Genomic DNA, 17,050 nt, shown 5'->3' with positions numbered 1-17,050 from the left:
ATACGTGCATTCAGGCAGCATGCAACAGAGCAGCATATTGCTATTGTACATTCAACCACTTCCAAAAAAGGCAGGAAGGATTGGTCCTTCCTTGTTAAAAACCCTGATATTCTGTATGTTTCAGCATAAAATGTCAATTCAATCAATCATGAGTATCTGCTAACATACTTAGGATTTAGTAAATGGTACGTCCTTAGTCAAACAATTGGAAATTTGCAAAGGCATCTTTTAAGAAATTTCATAGAGTAAGAGTTACGTATCTCCTAAAATATGAATGGAAATGCAAGATTTTTTCCCTTCTCTTGTGTTGCAAGAATATGATGTATTTCTCTGTCATCTTATTTTTTCTACTCAGAAAAGAAATTCAGATTCCCGTCTTAAAGCAGCATCTATTTAGAGACAAGGCTCTCTACACTAGCTAGACTGTAAACTGTCATTTCAGGCTAGCTCTACAGATACAAGCTCCCAGTTGGGATCGTGTTTTGGAATTTATCAGTGATTCGTACCAGGTATACTACTCACATGTTTTGGGTGGCAATTTATAGTTTGTGAAGCATGCAGTATATGTGTTTTGTTAAGGCCTGCTAGACAGTGTCATCAGGTGCTTGTCAAGGTTAAAAACAAAATCAACTTTTGCTTTCAGACTCTAATAGTGAGGGGGAGGGTGTAGAAAATCAATTTGGCCATGTGCCCAAAGACATGAAATGTGTAAGTAAAAGCTTTATAGTGTGATGAAAACTATACACGGTGGAGGCTTACACTGTTAGGAGACCTTTGCTTGATACACTCTTTGCCAAATAAGACAAGAGCCATTAAATCAGTACTGATAAAAAATTGAGACAGGTCATCACTTCATGATGAAACACCAAAACTTATATAGCTGATATTTTTTTTCCTGCTTAGTTCCACAAGTTCTCAGAGGACATGAATCGTAACTCATTTTTTGCAAATTGCTCTTGGTGAGAGTTACAAGATTTTATGTGACTTTTTGATTAGTGCAAATAGTACAACTCTTTAAAAGTCATTATTTCTTAGTTCTGCCAGAGGCAGTTTAGGTTTCTCACAAAACTGAAGCAGTTCTGACATGCATGTGACTTTTAAAAATTTTTATTTTACATCAAAAAGCTTTTTGACAGTAATTTATGAGTCATTCAAAAAGTGGGATTGAGTCAAACTGGAAGAAAATACTTGGAACTCTTCTGGAGTTGCTTGGTCATGCTCTTTCCTCCATCCCTTTTCATGAACTATTTAAATTTTTAACTTAAATGTCATGAGACTGACGTCAGCCAAGGCCGAAACTGTATCAGAAAGTTTGATTGTTAGGTTTGGGTTGGTTTTGGGTTGTTTTTTTTTTTTTTTTGACCCTGTTTTTCAGGTTAATTGTTTTTAATTCTAACTTTTACATCTTCATGTCAAGTTAGTTTTAGTTGTAATTTTTAATTGGGCTGTTTTCCAGTCAAGTTGTAGGTTCTTCTGAGATACGTCTGCTTGTGCAAAAAAACTGACAAAAGTCTCGTGAAACTTTATACATCAGTTAATTTCAGCTTTAATTTTAGGGAGTTTTTAATGCAGCATGGTAATGATGTCTTCAATGACATTATTTGATTTTTGGTAATTTGGTGGGTTTTCAGATTTCTTGCTTCTGGAGTTCACAGAGATAAACTAAAAGCTTATTAGGTCACTTGTACTTTATATTGGTGTTATAGAAGGTTATAGTTTCTCTAGTTCTGAAACAGAAACTCTTGGATCAGTTTGCTTTTGTAGTTCATAGCAATTTGCACGGATGCCTGAAATAAGCCTGAAACTAGAGAATTTTTCCAGGACAGCTGTCTTGCTGTCTATCAGTGCTTCTATCAGGGTACCTGGGGTTTTCAGATGAAGAGCAATAGAGATTGTCTTGCAAGTTTCTTCAGCTTGGTCATGGGCAGACACTCCTAGTTCACAGACTTAAATCATTCTTGTTATACTCTGCTTGGTTTAATTACTAATATAATCATAGCTAAAATTACTTTTCAATTATTCCTGTTCCTTTTCTCTCCTAAGTAATAGCAGTAACGGCTATGAATAGATTTCCAAGGTTTACATGCCCTAACGATTACCATAATGCACACATATTATTAATTAAGATGTATATTAATCAAATTATAGCCTTGAGAGTTCCTACAAAGCATTCAAGTATGCAGGTGTAGGACTTCATTCTTTGCTAAAGACTATTCCTGTCAATTCATGAATTTTCATAGGAGAACTAGTACAAGAAGTTAAACTCATCCCTTGAAGGTAAAGAATTAATCTTTATTAAAAAGAGGAAATTGTGTTCCTGAACTGCATGTTTGGATTTGTTTGGTTTGGCCCTTGAAGGGACAACTACTTCTGAGAGCACAGTATGGGTTTATCCTCCCAGCACTGCTACTATCTAAAACTTGTATTGCTTGTTGTCAAAGCAACATCAGGATTTTTAAAAAATCTTTTTACACAATCCAGGCTAGTTCAAAACATTTAGTCTCCCATGCCTGTTTAAAACTCCAGTTTAAAACTATGATTATCCCATAGTGTTCATTGATTCCTGGCAGATGACTAAATAAATTGCTTTTTTCTTTCTCCTGTGTAGTGGAAAGATACAGCTTCCACCTGGAGTTTCGTTTGACATTTTAGGACTTAAACTTGTTCCAGTACTGTTAAATGTAGGGTTAACAAATCCTTAAGGTCATTGGACAATTCTAGTCATTGAGTTTTGGGGTTTAAGCTATATATGCTCTTAGTAACCTTAAAAAAGACTATTTTGGATAAATGAAACTGTTAAAACCACATACTTTCAATGCGTTCCATATTGATATTGTAGGTCAGGAGAACCTTTTTCCCTTTAAACAATTAACTTCTGGTTTAGTGTTTGGAAATTTTAAAGCTTTGATGGAGTAGAGCTGTTCTTTGATTTTTGTTTGTTGACAGATATGTACAGATGCACTTGTGAGTGTGTAGTGTGCACTTGTATAGACAGGCTTTCCATGTTATACCTTTCTTGTCTTAGCCATTACCCTTACACATCTCAAACATTTTCAGTATTGGAAATATTTTTGTGCATGCAAACCCCTTTAATTTTAACAATTTTAATATTTAACAAATATTTCTTAGCTATTATTGTATTGTTCAGTATTACATGCTTGTTTGCCTTAGTATCACATCATAGAATTTCTGAAGGAAAGCTTCATGATAGGAACCTGAAGATGCATTACTAACTTTAAAGTATCAACAAAATGCACTTCTCTTAATTGTGGGCAGTCTTGACAGAAATTCCTTGTATACTTTTAGTTTGTGCAATGGAATAATATTTAGGACCATTTTGAGGCAGCTTCCATCTTTTGCATCTGATTGTGTATGACTCGGTTTTATTTCCTTTACTGGAATGAAAGGAATTAGCTTTGAGATGTTAACATACTGCGCTTATTCAAATTGATCAGATTTGATGATGTAAGAAATTTTGTGTAATTCCTCCATGCAAGGAAGAACACATATGTAAACACCCTAAAACCTGAATTCTCTTAGTGACGTCAATAAGGAGTTTTTCTGGAAAATCACCTTGGCAATACAAACTGGCAAATAGAAAGCATATCACTGTAGCAGTGGGAAGGTAGTTTGAAAAATGGCACTGTAGTTTCACACATCATATGTTTGTAATCTTCAATACCCTCTTTTATCTGATTTTCTTTTGCAATTACAATTTTAATATAACTCATAATTTTTTTCCAAAACAAATTATGTTTGTGCTATATATATATATGTAGCATGTAAATAATTAACTGTTCTGATAAGTCTGTCTAGCTTAAAATGTAGTGGTTCACACTGAAATGTATTGAGAGAGTGTATTTTGCAATGAAACTTTAGTAGGAAGAAGTGATTTTACAGTTACTGTGGGTAATGTCAAAAAAAGTAATATGTAACAGCAATTCTATCACAACTGGCTTGTTGGTCTTTAATAAGAAATTACATTCCTGACTGCATTGGAAGTAAAAATAAAACAGCAACTGTATTTATAATACACTGGTTTTGTGTTTCAGCAGGTCTTTGTGATATTAATGAAGGTACAGTGGTGCCGGAAGACCGTTGCAAGTCGCCCACGTCAGGTAATCATAACTTTCTCTGGTCTTCAGCTTCTTATTTTCGCAGAAGATGGCATGCATTAAGTTAACACTTACTAGTTAAGTAATTATATAAAACCTGTTGTCCTCTCACAAACTGTTTGAGCTTGTCATAAATTTTGCTGTGTTGCACAACTGCATTTTTAAAACAAGGCTGACTTAAGAGATGCAATAGGAATATGTCATAAAGATGATTGAAGAGAGATATAAGCTGAAATATTTATGCCTCAGGGGACATACTGCACAGTGGAATTTTGAAGCATTGACAAGCGATGCACAGATTCCTGTAATAGTTCATGTAATTGTGTTTTGTGTTCCTCAAAAGTGGTAGAGATTATTTCTGAGCAAGTTTACTTCTGCTTCCTTGTAAGTATCAACTTAAAATTTTTCTGCGGAATCAGAGGTCTTCAGAAACTGGCATCCTCAAAGAGTAGGAGTTCCCTACTTAATACTCCTCCTACTGCACCTGGTTTTTTTGTTTGTTTCTTTTTTTTTTTTTTCTGTTGCCACTGCTGTATGTGAATATTTTAAATGAAACCTTCAAGATTTATTATTTTAATATTGGCTAGTTGAAGCTATAACCATGTAAATACTTAATAATGCATGTCAGTGCATAGTATTAGAGTTTATTAGTATTAGAGAATAGTTTTTGTAGTAGCTAAAAATTGTCACTTATCTTTACTTATTGCTCTGAAAATTTCTAAAGATGTCACTTTGTTTCATTCAAAACTACTCAAGGTTAAAGGACTCAATTGCAGATTTAAATGAAGCACGTGAAGTAGTATGTAGTTTAAAATGCTAATCAAGATGGGTGTCTAAAGATAGATTCCTTTTCTATTGTAGCCTGTATCTTTCAAAGCCAAGTTGAAAGCCTAACAAACCAAAACATTGTGTTTGGAGCTCATAAATTTTAATTTTTGATCTGAAAATTGTCTTCTGATGTTCATTTTAAATTGTGCAAAACACTCCTCTAGATGAATCAATGTCATTTTCATTTTCATTAGCTCTTTGAGTAAATTTGATTTATTTATAATTAAAGCAAAACCTGGCTGTGAATTTTAATTAAAAGTCTTACCTGAAGATGTGATTTCATGACGAACCTTTTTTTGCTAAGCACTGGCATGCTGAACCTGTCAACTTCAGTATAGTTCATAATGAAAGCATTTTTTATGGTGTTGAGAATAAAGTGCATGTTTCCTATTTCATTTTTACATATTGAGACCAGTGCCTGCAAACAATTTGCCATGCATTGCTGCAGTTGCAGTAAATCCTTTCTCTGTCAAGGTTCAGCAGCGTTATCAATCTCACTAAGGTATTTGAATTTGACCCACTTAGAAAGTCTGGGCTACATCTAGTTTCTGGTACACTGCTATAAAATGTGTTCAATGAACAGATAATGAATCATAACCTTTAATGTGTATCCTTTTTTCCCCTTGCTCCAGCATCACCCAAATGTCAGCCCAAACAACTTTTGTATCGCTTAAACTTAAAACATTGCATAGTTTAAATAAGAGGGTTTCATAATTGGGTGTTGAAGTAGAGTAAAACTCAATTAATCACTTCCCCAACAGTGCAATGAAGGCAAGTCCAAAGATGAAAATTAATGTTTATGGAAAACTCCTAAGTTTAACAGTTGGCTTCCCCTACCTTCCTCCTGCTTGTTTGAGTTGTGTGAGCTGAAGCAGGTTGAAAAATAATGTCTAAAGTACCAAAAACAGTGAATGAACAGAAGATGGAGGAAGGATTTAACTGTAAAATAGAAACTTCTAGTAGTGAGGTTGGACTGTGCCTTGCTTTCCTCGATTTTGTCCTCTGCTCTCAGTGAATGAGATGAAGTTTATGGTAGGCTTCTCAATTTTTCCTTTGAAAAAGATCTTGAGGCACCACCCTGGTATGGAAATCATTTGTTGATGTTTGTGAAGAGAGAACTGCAATTTCTTAGGTTTGGTTTGAAGTTTATTTCTTTTCTGGGCAAAAGCACAAGACTGGAAAGAAGCTTGAAAGTGGCATTTAACTTTCAGAGGTAAGAAAGGACCTTTTTGAGAGATTTGCTGCAGAGTATTGGCAAGCTTGAGAAGCAGGATGGAGGTTAAATTTAAGGAAACGTTTTGCAGTCTAGAGGCTTTCTAGTTAAGAGGAAAATACACAAACACAAAATGTTCGCATGTTACTAGCTCTAAGATTAGAGGATGGGATTGGCAATTGAATGCCTTATTGGCTTTCATTGTTACAATATGATCTGTAAAAGAGACCAGTCATCATTTGGACTGAAGTCTGCATTTGCTCAAATCCACCTTTCCATGTCCAGGTAAGGAGAAGTGGAAGGTAACTTAGACTTCCTCCAGTGGGTGGTTATATAGATGAAAGGACTGTGAAAGGGACTGCCTGTCTATGCAAGATGGGAGAGTATTCTACAGTTTCAGTAACACAGAACTATAGAAATACTGTGAAAATGCAGGAGGAATAATCTTATCTCCTGCTTTTTCTGTAGAAGTCCAGTGGTAATAGGCTTAGACTCTGGGAGCGTTTATCTGACCTAAAACATTGTACAGCATTTAAACTGCCAAGTTTTTGTCTTCAGGAGTGCCAAAATGCTTGTGTTCTGTTCTGGTTTTACACTTCCACAACATAAAATCCAATTAAATTTGAAAATTTTTAGATTAGTTCTGTTTTAATTTCCTGACAATGTTTTAATTTCATGACAATGATAAGCCTGAAGCTGTGGTCTGTTACCACCATCAGTTTTTCAGGGTTGGCATACAGAAAAATCCAGGTGGCAGCACTGACTCAGAGTTGTCTGCAGAGTAGTTGAAGTCCAACAGTGATTTACTGCATTGGAAAAAAAAACCAAAACAGATTTATAGAACTTGTGTTTATTGTTACAGCTGTGTTTTGTGAATCATAGCTTAGGCTAATCTTTGTGTCTGGAGCAATGATCAGTAGAGCCATTTAGTTATTCAGTGTAAACATTTGTTCAATGAGGGAATTATTTCTAGCAATAAACTCACTGCAATGTGCAGCGCTGTACTTTGCATTATAATTTCTGTGGCTAATCCCAATATGGTAGAATTCTGTCATGCCAAAGTAATTTGTATTTTATAATATCTAGTACAGCTACAGAGAATACCAGTATCAGTATTTGATATTTTCTTTGTGTCTTTGTTAAACTCAGAGCTTGTATATTATATTGTATAATATATGTATACATATATTGTATAATATATGGATTAATATACATTGATTTTTGTATCAAAGATACATCCCCTTCATTCATATCAAGTGTATATCCATTTCATTCTGTCTCCACTTGTAGGTTCTGGTTCACCAAACAATTCTGATGATGAACAAAAAATGAATAATTTTATAGAAAAGGGTACAGTATTTTTCTTTTCTTTAGTCTTAATTTTTCTTTAGTTCATCTTTTGATACACCTAGATTGATTTTTTTTTTTTTTTAATTAAAATATTATTTACAGTGAAGACCAAAAGCAGAAAGTTTTCCAAGATGGTAACCAATGACATAGGTAGGAACTAGCAAAATTCTACTCTTTCTAATCCAGTGCCTTACTCTATGCAGCACTAACCCAGCAGCAAAAATAAAGGCAAAATAACAGTCAAATTTCAATGCATTAAATTATTAATTTTTTCATTCTTTATGCTAATTGGTAATTCAGTGGGCTGCTTCTGTACTAAATACACTGGGCGCAATAATTTTAAAAAATCAAGGATATTGGTGATTTAAATTCTCTGATTTTACAATTGCACTTCTCTGTTTTTCTGGATGGATGAAATTCTAATACGCAGTAAGAGTTCAGTCTATGCAAGTCACAACATGATTCCACTACTTTTGCAAAGGCATGCTGGTTTTGGGAACATATAGCTGATACCATTTCTTTTTTATACATTGTATTCATAGCCATATGGTCAGATTTTTATAAGACTGTGGTCAAGAAAGAGGTACTATGGTGCTTTCATTTATTCATCTGAAACAGTACTGGCTTGTATATATAAGTATATCCCACTGCTGTTTCAGAACTCTACTTTTGTGCATCCAACAGTGACACAATACCCTACCAGCTCTAGACTTGTGTCTTAACAATTTGGCAACAAAATTGCCTTGGGATATGTTGTATGCAGGTAGATTGAACCCTTTCATGACTGGAATGGAAAAAAACTCTGCTTCTGATGACTGGGTCATTAAATAAATGAAGGCAAGAGGCTGTATGATTTAGCTTTGGGAAAGGAGCTCTTCTTCCTTAACTGGGATATGGTTACTTTCATTGCAGAATCACTTTGTTAATGGTTCATTTTGTTTTTATTTAGGAAATTAGTATATCGTTGTAGGATGATTTCATTTTATCTCTTCAGTCAGTTTAGGTTGAAATTATATAGTAAAGCTATTTGCTAAGCTACTATTTCATAGGTTGTGTGGAACCATAGGTTAAGACTAGGGAGGAAGAGATTTCTTTTCCTGAAGTCTCCCTTCGGTTTTTCTGTTTGGCAGTTTAAGTTTTATCCTAAAATATTAATCCCTTTCATCACAATTCAGTATTTGAGACAAAGAATCATTCAAAATTCAGTGAGACAAGTAGGAGTATGACAAAGTAATCCTTGAAATCTGATGTACAGAATGAGAAAGTACTGTACAAAGGGCATATTCTTGCTCTGTGCTGAGACCTTGCAATGGTATCAGAAATGGCAGGGAAAATGAATTTTGAGGCAGCAAAAGTCTGAATATCAGTCAGGAAAGCAAATGACTGTTAATAATATGTGAATTCATCTGTAATTAAAAAGAAATTACTGTCTTTTACATAAGCATTAATATGTTCCCCTAAAGGAAATTCAGGGTAACTAGAACCAGGTCTATGTTCAGGTCTTCTAATGAGAAAAACAACCCCTAGTCTTGTACATGTTATATCAGTGTCCGTTGAGGTAATGTTTCCCTTTTGTATATTTTGAACATAAGACACACTCTCTTGTGCAAAACACATGGAAAATTTGATTGACTGTGACCTCCTTTTTTTTTTTTTTTCCCACTTCTTTTCGAAGAGTTAGTGTTAGAGCATTAATAAAGTATGCTAATGAGGATTCTATAGAGCCATTCACATCTGTTTCAGCTTGAAGCCTTTCAACTAGAAGTATTAGGAATGTTTTTCACAGCTAAAAAAAGCAAAACATTTATTTATAAGCAATGCGTTCTTCTGGGTGTAAGTTATACTGTGATTTGTGTAATTTGCACCGTTTATTGGAAGCTTAAAGATAATTATTTATTTTGCATTTTGCTAGTTTTGAGTGGTTTGCTGTGCACTGAATGTGGTTGTTTCACTGCCATGTTTTCTATAGCTTATCTGGCATGCTTATTCTAGCTCTTTCTGAACTTACATGCTAAGCTCATTCACATAAATAAAACACCTCTTCTGTCTTAATAGTTGCATGTTTTTGCTTTTCATTGTTTTAAACTGAATTGACAACCAAATGTGAATGGACAATGAGTTTTGTAAAATATGTCACTGTCATTAACATTGCCATGTTGTGTGAAACAAATTTTTTGCCATCAGCTGTGTTCTCAAGGATGAATTTGATGTATATGGCATGGTAATAGCTCTCTTCACTGACACATAGGGCAATCAGTTCAGGTTCTTTCCATATTTTTTTTCAATGTGTGAAATACAACCTGCTAAATGTGGTGCGAAATGGAATTAGAATAATTTACATTGTTAACTTGAGTTGCTGTTAATATCATTCCTGTGTTTGTCACATGGGAACAGGGAGCAAGGGAATACTGCTAGCAAAGTGTGAAGTAATTTCATTTCAGTTATAGGGCTGCAAGGTGTTAACATCACACACATAATCATAAATATTGTCAATTTAATCACTGTATTGAAACTCATGTAGAGCACTGTCATTTCTACAGATTTCTGTAATTAGTGACAGTAACAAACAAGGTTTCTCTGATTGGTGAGAGGATCAAAAAAACATGTAAAACTGAAACAATAGCCCTAGTAAAACAATATGCAAATGCTTCATGCACCAACATTTCGATCAGTTGGTCTGGTTTGTTGTTTTCTTCTAAATACTCAACTGCAAATACTCTGTCCTAAGGAATGGATAGTAAATCAAGTTAAAGCCCTGTTGTGAATGTGTTGCTTTTGGGTCATCTTTCCCTTTTATTTGCATCAAAGATGAACCTTGAAAAAATTACAGTTAATTGTTACCTTGGAAATACTGAGATACTTAATTTAACTAACCATTTCTAGAAATTTGAGAAATTTCTAGGTGGCCATTATTGAATCCAGCCCATTCTCTTATGAATTTCACATATTTGAAAGTATAAACAATATTCTGTGAAGCAATATGCAGAAGTATAGTAAACATAGATGAATTTACAGAAGAAAGAATTGGCAGGAAGTACTTAATTTCTAAGGCTGTGTCATTTTTGTAGAAAGACATTGGGATCCAACTTCAGTGGAAGCAAAATCTTCAGTTGTTTTACTCATAATTTGGTTAGTTAAGTATTTGGCATGAAGAGATAAAGATGATTAAATATTATAGGTACCAATTATGTTGGAAGTTAAGATGCAACAACCATTTCTGGAAAAATCTTTAGTAAAGGTGCCCGCAAAATATGATCGATTTTAAGACCTTTATAACTGTTCTAGAAGCACACACGTCGAATACTTCTCAGGAAAATTGGTTTTATTTTTTTTCTACACTTTATAAATTTAAAAATAATTGCAAACATTATTAGTAGACAGACTTAAGCAGAGTAGATTTAATTCCAAACTTTTATAATCCCTGCTCTTAGTACTGACAGAGGTTTCTCACATTTGTTACATTCTAAGTGTATATCTAAATTTTTCAAACACTGCTAAAATAATTGACCGTTAATACCTTTTTCATGGAATCAAATTTTATGATGTTCATAGTAAGTTCTCATTTGCCCTAATGTCAAAGAGAGTTTCTTTCAATGTGTTTTTAATACTTTGATCTAATTTTGGATATATCCAAGTACGTACTTTTTCACAGTATTTTGTGAAATGGTTTTATTATTCTCATGTGAATTTTAGAGATTTCAACATTTGTTAATGGGTAATGTAAATATTTCACTTTGTGTAGTTGTCAAATATAGAATATTTTGGGAGCTTCGGTATCTCTAAAAAATTCTAAGTTGCTTAGTTATTTCTCATGTGATATTATATGAAATAGACTTCATCAGTTGTTCTCTTGGTTGTCAAAGCTCCAAGACACATCTCCTTTATAATCTTTAGAATTTTATTTTAAAATAAAAGGAATGGAGGAGAAATTACTGTACAGCTTTCAAACCAATTTGCTATACATTTTAAGGTATATACCAGCTCAGGATAACCCACTGCAAATGAAATGTTACTTCTAAGTCACAGCTTCCTACTGAGAGTTCAGTTGTGTCTCAGCCTTCAGGTTTTGTTTATTGAATTGAAGGTTGTTCCTGCTATACTGACACATAACATGTTACAGAAAGGCAATCTTTCGTATTTTAACACCTGCCTTCCCAAGCCTGACCTGTGAGAAATCTCCAAGAATCCTTGGGTTTGGACAGTTCTTTGATATGATTCTTAATTATATATATTGACAGAATGTGTGTGACCACCTGTGTATTACTCTAGGTTTTCTAATTTAGAGAAATACTAAATGTAGGTCTAAACCCAGGCAAAACAGTCAGTGTTGCCTTGAGCAGCAGTGTGCCAGGAGGAGCACAGCAGCTCCCTGATCTCTTTGTCCTTGTCTTGCATCAGTCTTGGCTGTAAATACTGCAGCAACCACCACCCCCAGGAGAGATATTGAACTCTGATATGACAGCTACTACTTGAAGTCAGCCACGTGCAGCAGGAGCAGTCAGCATCACCTCTGCCCTGTTGTACAGCTGGAGTGAAAAGCCTGACATTGAATGCTCTCTCTGTAGATCTCCATCCTGTATCTTCCATTTTTCTGATTTGTATCTTTTGCTTTGTACAAGGTGTCCAGCATGTTGCTGGTTTTCATCTGAGGCATAAAAAACCTGAATTTTTAATAAATTGTAAAACTTAAGCAAATGTGAATACAAGGAGGGGTTTTTTTATGCAGAGTAATGTTAGTTAAAAAGGGCTTAGCTGATGAAATATTCCTATTTTCTTACTGAATGTTTAGGCTGTTTTTTCTTTAAACACAAGATGGCACCATTGCTGTTGGAATAGGTTCTTTTTTCTCATTCACAGTTGAATTACTGCGGTTTCTGACACATTAACATGTGTTTTGAAATGTTGGGGTTTTTTTGCATAGCACAGTAATTCACAATTTCCAGTAATGATATCCTTTTTAACAATTCATGTATCCTCTTGTCCTATTAATGAGGCATATATGTTGAAAATTGCCTGACAAATTTGTTTTATCTTACCAGCCTAGTTCACACAGCTGGCCTGCCACTAAGGAACAAAAAGCTAAAACTGGATCAGCTCTCAGAATCCAACACACTTGCCTGTACTTGCTATTACCTGTTATATTATCTGTTACCTAGGGTTTTTTTTTTTGGTCAGTTTTCTTCCAGTTCTTAAGATTGTGCTGAATGTTTCTATTTGAAAAGCCAAGAGTGACTGTACTGGTCTTCAATTAGTTAAATAGGTTAAGGTATTTACACATGGTGAAAGCTGTTAAAAGCCAAAAATAGCTGCAGTTACTTTCTGTGTATATAATCAAGGTTTTATTCAGTATCTCAGCTCTTATTATGTATATGTCTAACAGAGAAAACAAGTATTATGAGGAATGCCCATCTTGTAATTCACTATTCCAGATGAGATTTCATGATGTCTCTGGAAGCTGATTTAAGTTCAAGCTGGCAGCAAAAAGATGGGCTCCTTGTCACTAGTGCTGTTGTGTACCCTGGTTTTCTGTTTGTGTATCTGAGCTCTGGCCTGCAATAGGAGTTGATCTTGTTTGGAAGCAACCCTTGGCAGAAACCTCATTTAGACGAGTTTTGGCCTCACCTTTACGCTAGGTATTTGCCAGTGCTAATACAAGGATGAGGGGTAGAAAACATGTAGTCAGGGTGGCCTTTTCAGTTTCAGCCTGTACTAAAGTAAGTGATTAGCATTTCTGCCTGAGAGTAAGTAATTTCAATTTAATTCAAACATACTTTTAACATTGACACATGAAGGAAATGAGAAGATTATTTCTGGAGTCTTGTTCTCAAATTTTTATGATGTATGACAGGAATAAAACTGTTCAACTATTCAGATAACTAGCATTTGCAATATTGATGAGCATAATTGATGATACAGTGAAGTATTTCACTTTTTGAAGGAGTGGAAGTAACTTTAAATCACCTGCTGTTCTTCAGGATATGTAGAAATTGGAATGATTTCTTTTAAAGTGATAATTAGAATGAGGTAATGCCAATTTTAACAGAGAAAAGCAGCAAGATTCAGGCTGCTTTGAGTGGTATCCATAAAAGGTACTCCTAGAATTATGAGCTTGTGCTCAGTATCTACTTTAGGAAAAGAAGTATCAGCCGTGCAAGATGATAAAGAATTCAATGATACATCAAAACTGAAGCATGTGGCTGGGAAATAAATTTAGACTGTAGTCCTGGTCTAGCAGAAAAGCTATGTCAAAATAATTCCTTCTCCAGTAATTATTGAAAGAAAGATGGAAGGGGGATGTATGCCTACTAGCTTATTTGTGATGGTTTTTGCAGCAGCATTTGTTTGTATTGTACTGCAGTTTAAATGGACTGCAAGATTTCCATTCCTATAAAAAGGATTTCTAAGTCAGGGATGAGTTAAAGTGCTATTTTTCACTTGAGCAGTATTATCAAAATCTTTCTGGTTTTTTTGAATGTGTTGCAAGTGTTTGTACACTGCTTATTTTATGATTATTCTCTGTAATTCTTTCTTCTAAGGTTGTGGATTGCATCTCAGAAGATTAGCTTTTTACACATGTGCATTAATTATAGTGTGATTTCAATTTTTTTTTTTTCCTATCTTAAATGTCTCAGGTTTGATCAGAAAGTAGGACATAAGAAAGGGGGATGGGATCTGAACTTTTTTGTAAGAATCAGTGCACATCCTTGCAATTCTGATCTCTCACCTGAGGAGTTAAAACTTGAGGTTGAGCCAAAGCCAAGTTTGTCCAATCCATTAAGTCCTGCCTGAAGCCTGAAGAGAAATCAAGCTCAGCAAAAGTGATAAGATGCTGTATTTAGGGATTTTGCTGTCTTCCATTATTTAGTTTGTAGCCCTCACTTGAAGAAGCGAGGCTCTGCTTTAAAGGAAATCCTGTAAAGTACCTCAATGAATGTAATAAACAATTATATATTAAATATTGCAAAAGAAGCAAATAAGGACCAGAAAAATTATGTTTATTCTTTTTAAAAAAAAGATATACTTCACTTTTCAGCAAAGATGTCCAGGAAGCTAAGTTTGCCAACTGAGTTAAAGCCTGATTTAGGTAAGTTTATATAGTTGATTTTATTTTTACTAAATCTGAATGTGAGTATGTTAAAGTAAGAGGCCTAAATTATGTAAGTTATCATGACTTTGTTGCATTTGTCTGAAGTCTAGAAATAAAATTTTAATTCCACTCTTTTTGGGGACTCTCAGGCACAAAATGTCATTGCTGTCATCATAAGGTAAGCCTGCAATTCCTGTATATGGCTTATCACACTTTCATCATAATTTTTAGGCATCTGTCACTCACATCAGTAGTGCTGTGATAGCAAAAGCGTGAATAAACAGGCAGCATTTGGAAAACTGCTGCCTGTTTAGGACCATCTGATGCATTTTAAATTGAAAAATGAAATATCTTAACAGGATATGTTGAGGTGCTCTCAACAAATAGTTGGGCATAGTTTTATAAATGTTAATTGTCTTGTGACCACTGTCTCTAAAGTAAAGCAATATACAGCTGTTTGGATGGATGACCAGTCTGAGAATTTATTTTTCTTGAAAATGCACAGTAACTTTTAAAATAAGGATCAGCTCAGTTATGAGATCTGTAGTACTAAAGGTCATTGTGTTGCCTAACTAAAACAGCATACAAATGAGTAGGTTGGAGTTTTTTAATACTTTGACTGCCAGCTGTTAGCAGATCCAGCTCTTCTGATTTGTTCTCTAAAGATGATGGGGGACAACTGTAGACCTACAGCAGTAAATGCAGCTGCCTTCTGCCTGCCACAGCATGCTCCTCTTTCTGCAACAGAATTGTTACCACAAGCCCAGCAGAAGACAGACAGGATCAGACTGGCAGCTGTAGCACTGTGTTTGCCAGGTGCTGCTGCTGTCAACAAGGGAGAAGTCTGTGGCACTAGGATATTCTGAAACTGAGCTGGACCATCCTGGTTTACAATTACAGCTTGCCCCTCTCAGAGAAATGCAAAGTTGGAAGCAACCCTTGGAGAGTCTTTAATCCAAGGATTGGCAAGGATCCTTTGGCAGGGATACAGATGTTTTGACAATTTAACCTCCTGATCTATTCATGAGCCTCCAATAAATAAGTTTTTAGAAATATACCAGATAAAGTTTCACTGTTGTGTAGTCCAATTAGACAGATTTCCTGTTATTTAATCAAACTTCCTTGCTTCCATGTTAACTTTTTCTTGTCCTTTCCACGATAAACAGGGATAACATGTACTTCCTATCTTTGTTAATCATTATTTATGCTGTTGAAATCTGTCATCGTATCTCTAATTTCATTTTTGCAGATTTTTTTCTTTACAGAATTCAGTTCCTTCTTCTTTAGGTTATGGTATCTAAACCTAGAGTGGCTTCTGTTAATCTCCTCTGGAATTGGAATTTTTCCTCATCTTTGTAAACTTAGTGTCTGGAACTAGAGCGATTTAAGTGTGTCTATGTTGGCACAAAAGAGCAGAAGAATTTGACAACTCTTTTCAATATCTTTCTGGTGTTCCACACTACATTAGGAATAATTTTGGTATAGGGTGAATTTCATACTTGGCTAACTGGAACACATTTATACTTAAATATTAACTGATTGTAATTCTGCTGTTTTACTCACAGTTCTTTGGTGGCAGTAAGTTCTGGGAAGTGTTACTTTTTTCTAATGAAGACTGCTGAAAAGTGAATGCTGAATTTTTTTCAGCACTTTCCAATCTTGAAGGAGTTACAGTGTTTTCTACATCATTTAATATTTGCTGTTCCGTCTACTGAAATAGTGGAAGGGTTTTTTTGTCACATCGTTTCTGATATAAAATAGTCTGTACTTTGTGAATTGTAGTAGCCTTTGACTGGTTTTGACTTTGCGTGTGTGTTAATATCTGTGCTTAGAAACATCATTTCTGTGTAAAATTATTCTAGGTTTTCAGGTCTGTAAATAACTTTCTTAAGAAATTATATATTTTTTTAATTTTGCTTCTGTCTTTTCTTGTAGCGGTATAGCTTTTGCATAGTGTTCTTCAGTGTTGGCTTGCTTGTATTTTTGTCACTTTAGTGGCCATATCTACTGGCTGTAGGAGACAACTGAAATGCCTTTCTCCATAAATTCATTATCATTTTCTCTCATCTCTTTCCATGGCTTCTTGAAACCTACTCTTCCATGATCTTGCTCTTTCAAATTAGTTTACTGTCTTTAGATCTTTAACCTGCTCCTTTTCCTTTCTGAACAGATAAAATCTAAAGTATGTGTTTCTGTATTTATTTTCCACTTTCTAAAACAGAAGTTATCTTGAACATACCCTTGTCTGCATTATACCATTGCTTTTCAATGTTCTAATCCAGTGATTGATACTACTGCCACTAGGTGCTATTCCTTGCTTTACTTACTCAAAAGAGCCTCATCTTTCCATCCTTCTGATGGTGTGTAGTGATTCATCACGCTGCTGTTCCTTCCTCTTCATCTGAATCTAATCCATTTACAAACTTCTTCCTTGACTTCAGGATAGATAGGATGCAC

At 34.7% G+C, this 17,050-nt stretch overlaps 1 protein-coding gene across 7 annotated transcripts in view; it reads left to right on the top strand.

Annotated features, from left to right (window-relative positions):
* STXBP5 (syntaxin binding protein 5) overlaps window positions 1-17,050 on the top strand; it is a 106,574-nt gene that overhangs the window by 74,243 nt on the left and 15,281 nt on the right. The window contains exons 19-22 of one of the 7 annotated variants that reach the window (XM_082301007.1): window positions 4,056-4,118; window positions 7,447-7,506; window positions 7,609-7,656; window positions 14,540-14,590. In XM_082301007.1, coding sequence (XP_082157133.1) covers window positions 4,056-4,118; window positions 7,447-7,506; window positions 7,609-7,656; window positions 14,540-14,590 — 222 coding nt within the window. Of the gene's footprint in view, window positions 1-4,052; window positions 4,119-7,446; window positions 7,507-7,608; window positions 7,657-14,539; window positions 14,591-17,050 lie in introns of all 7 variants that reach the window. The other 6 variants (XM_082301006.1, XM_082301009.1, XM_082301008.1 and 3 more) reach the window with 6 other exon arrangements.

The sequence above is a fragment of the Coloeus monedula genome (assembly GCF_965178545.1).
Source record: "Coloeus monedula genome assembly, chromosome: 2".
Lineage (NCBI taxonomy): Eukaryota > Metazoa > Chordata > Aves > Passeriformes > Corvidae > Coloeus > Coloeus monedula.
The sequence above is the reverse complement of the archived record's forward strand: the minus strand, read 5'-3'. Positions and strand labels throughout refer to the sequence as shown.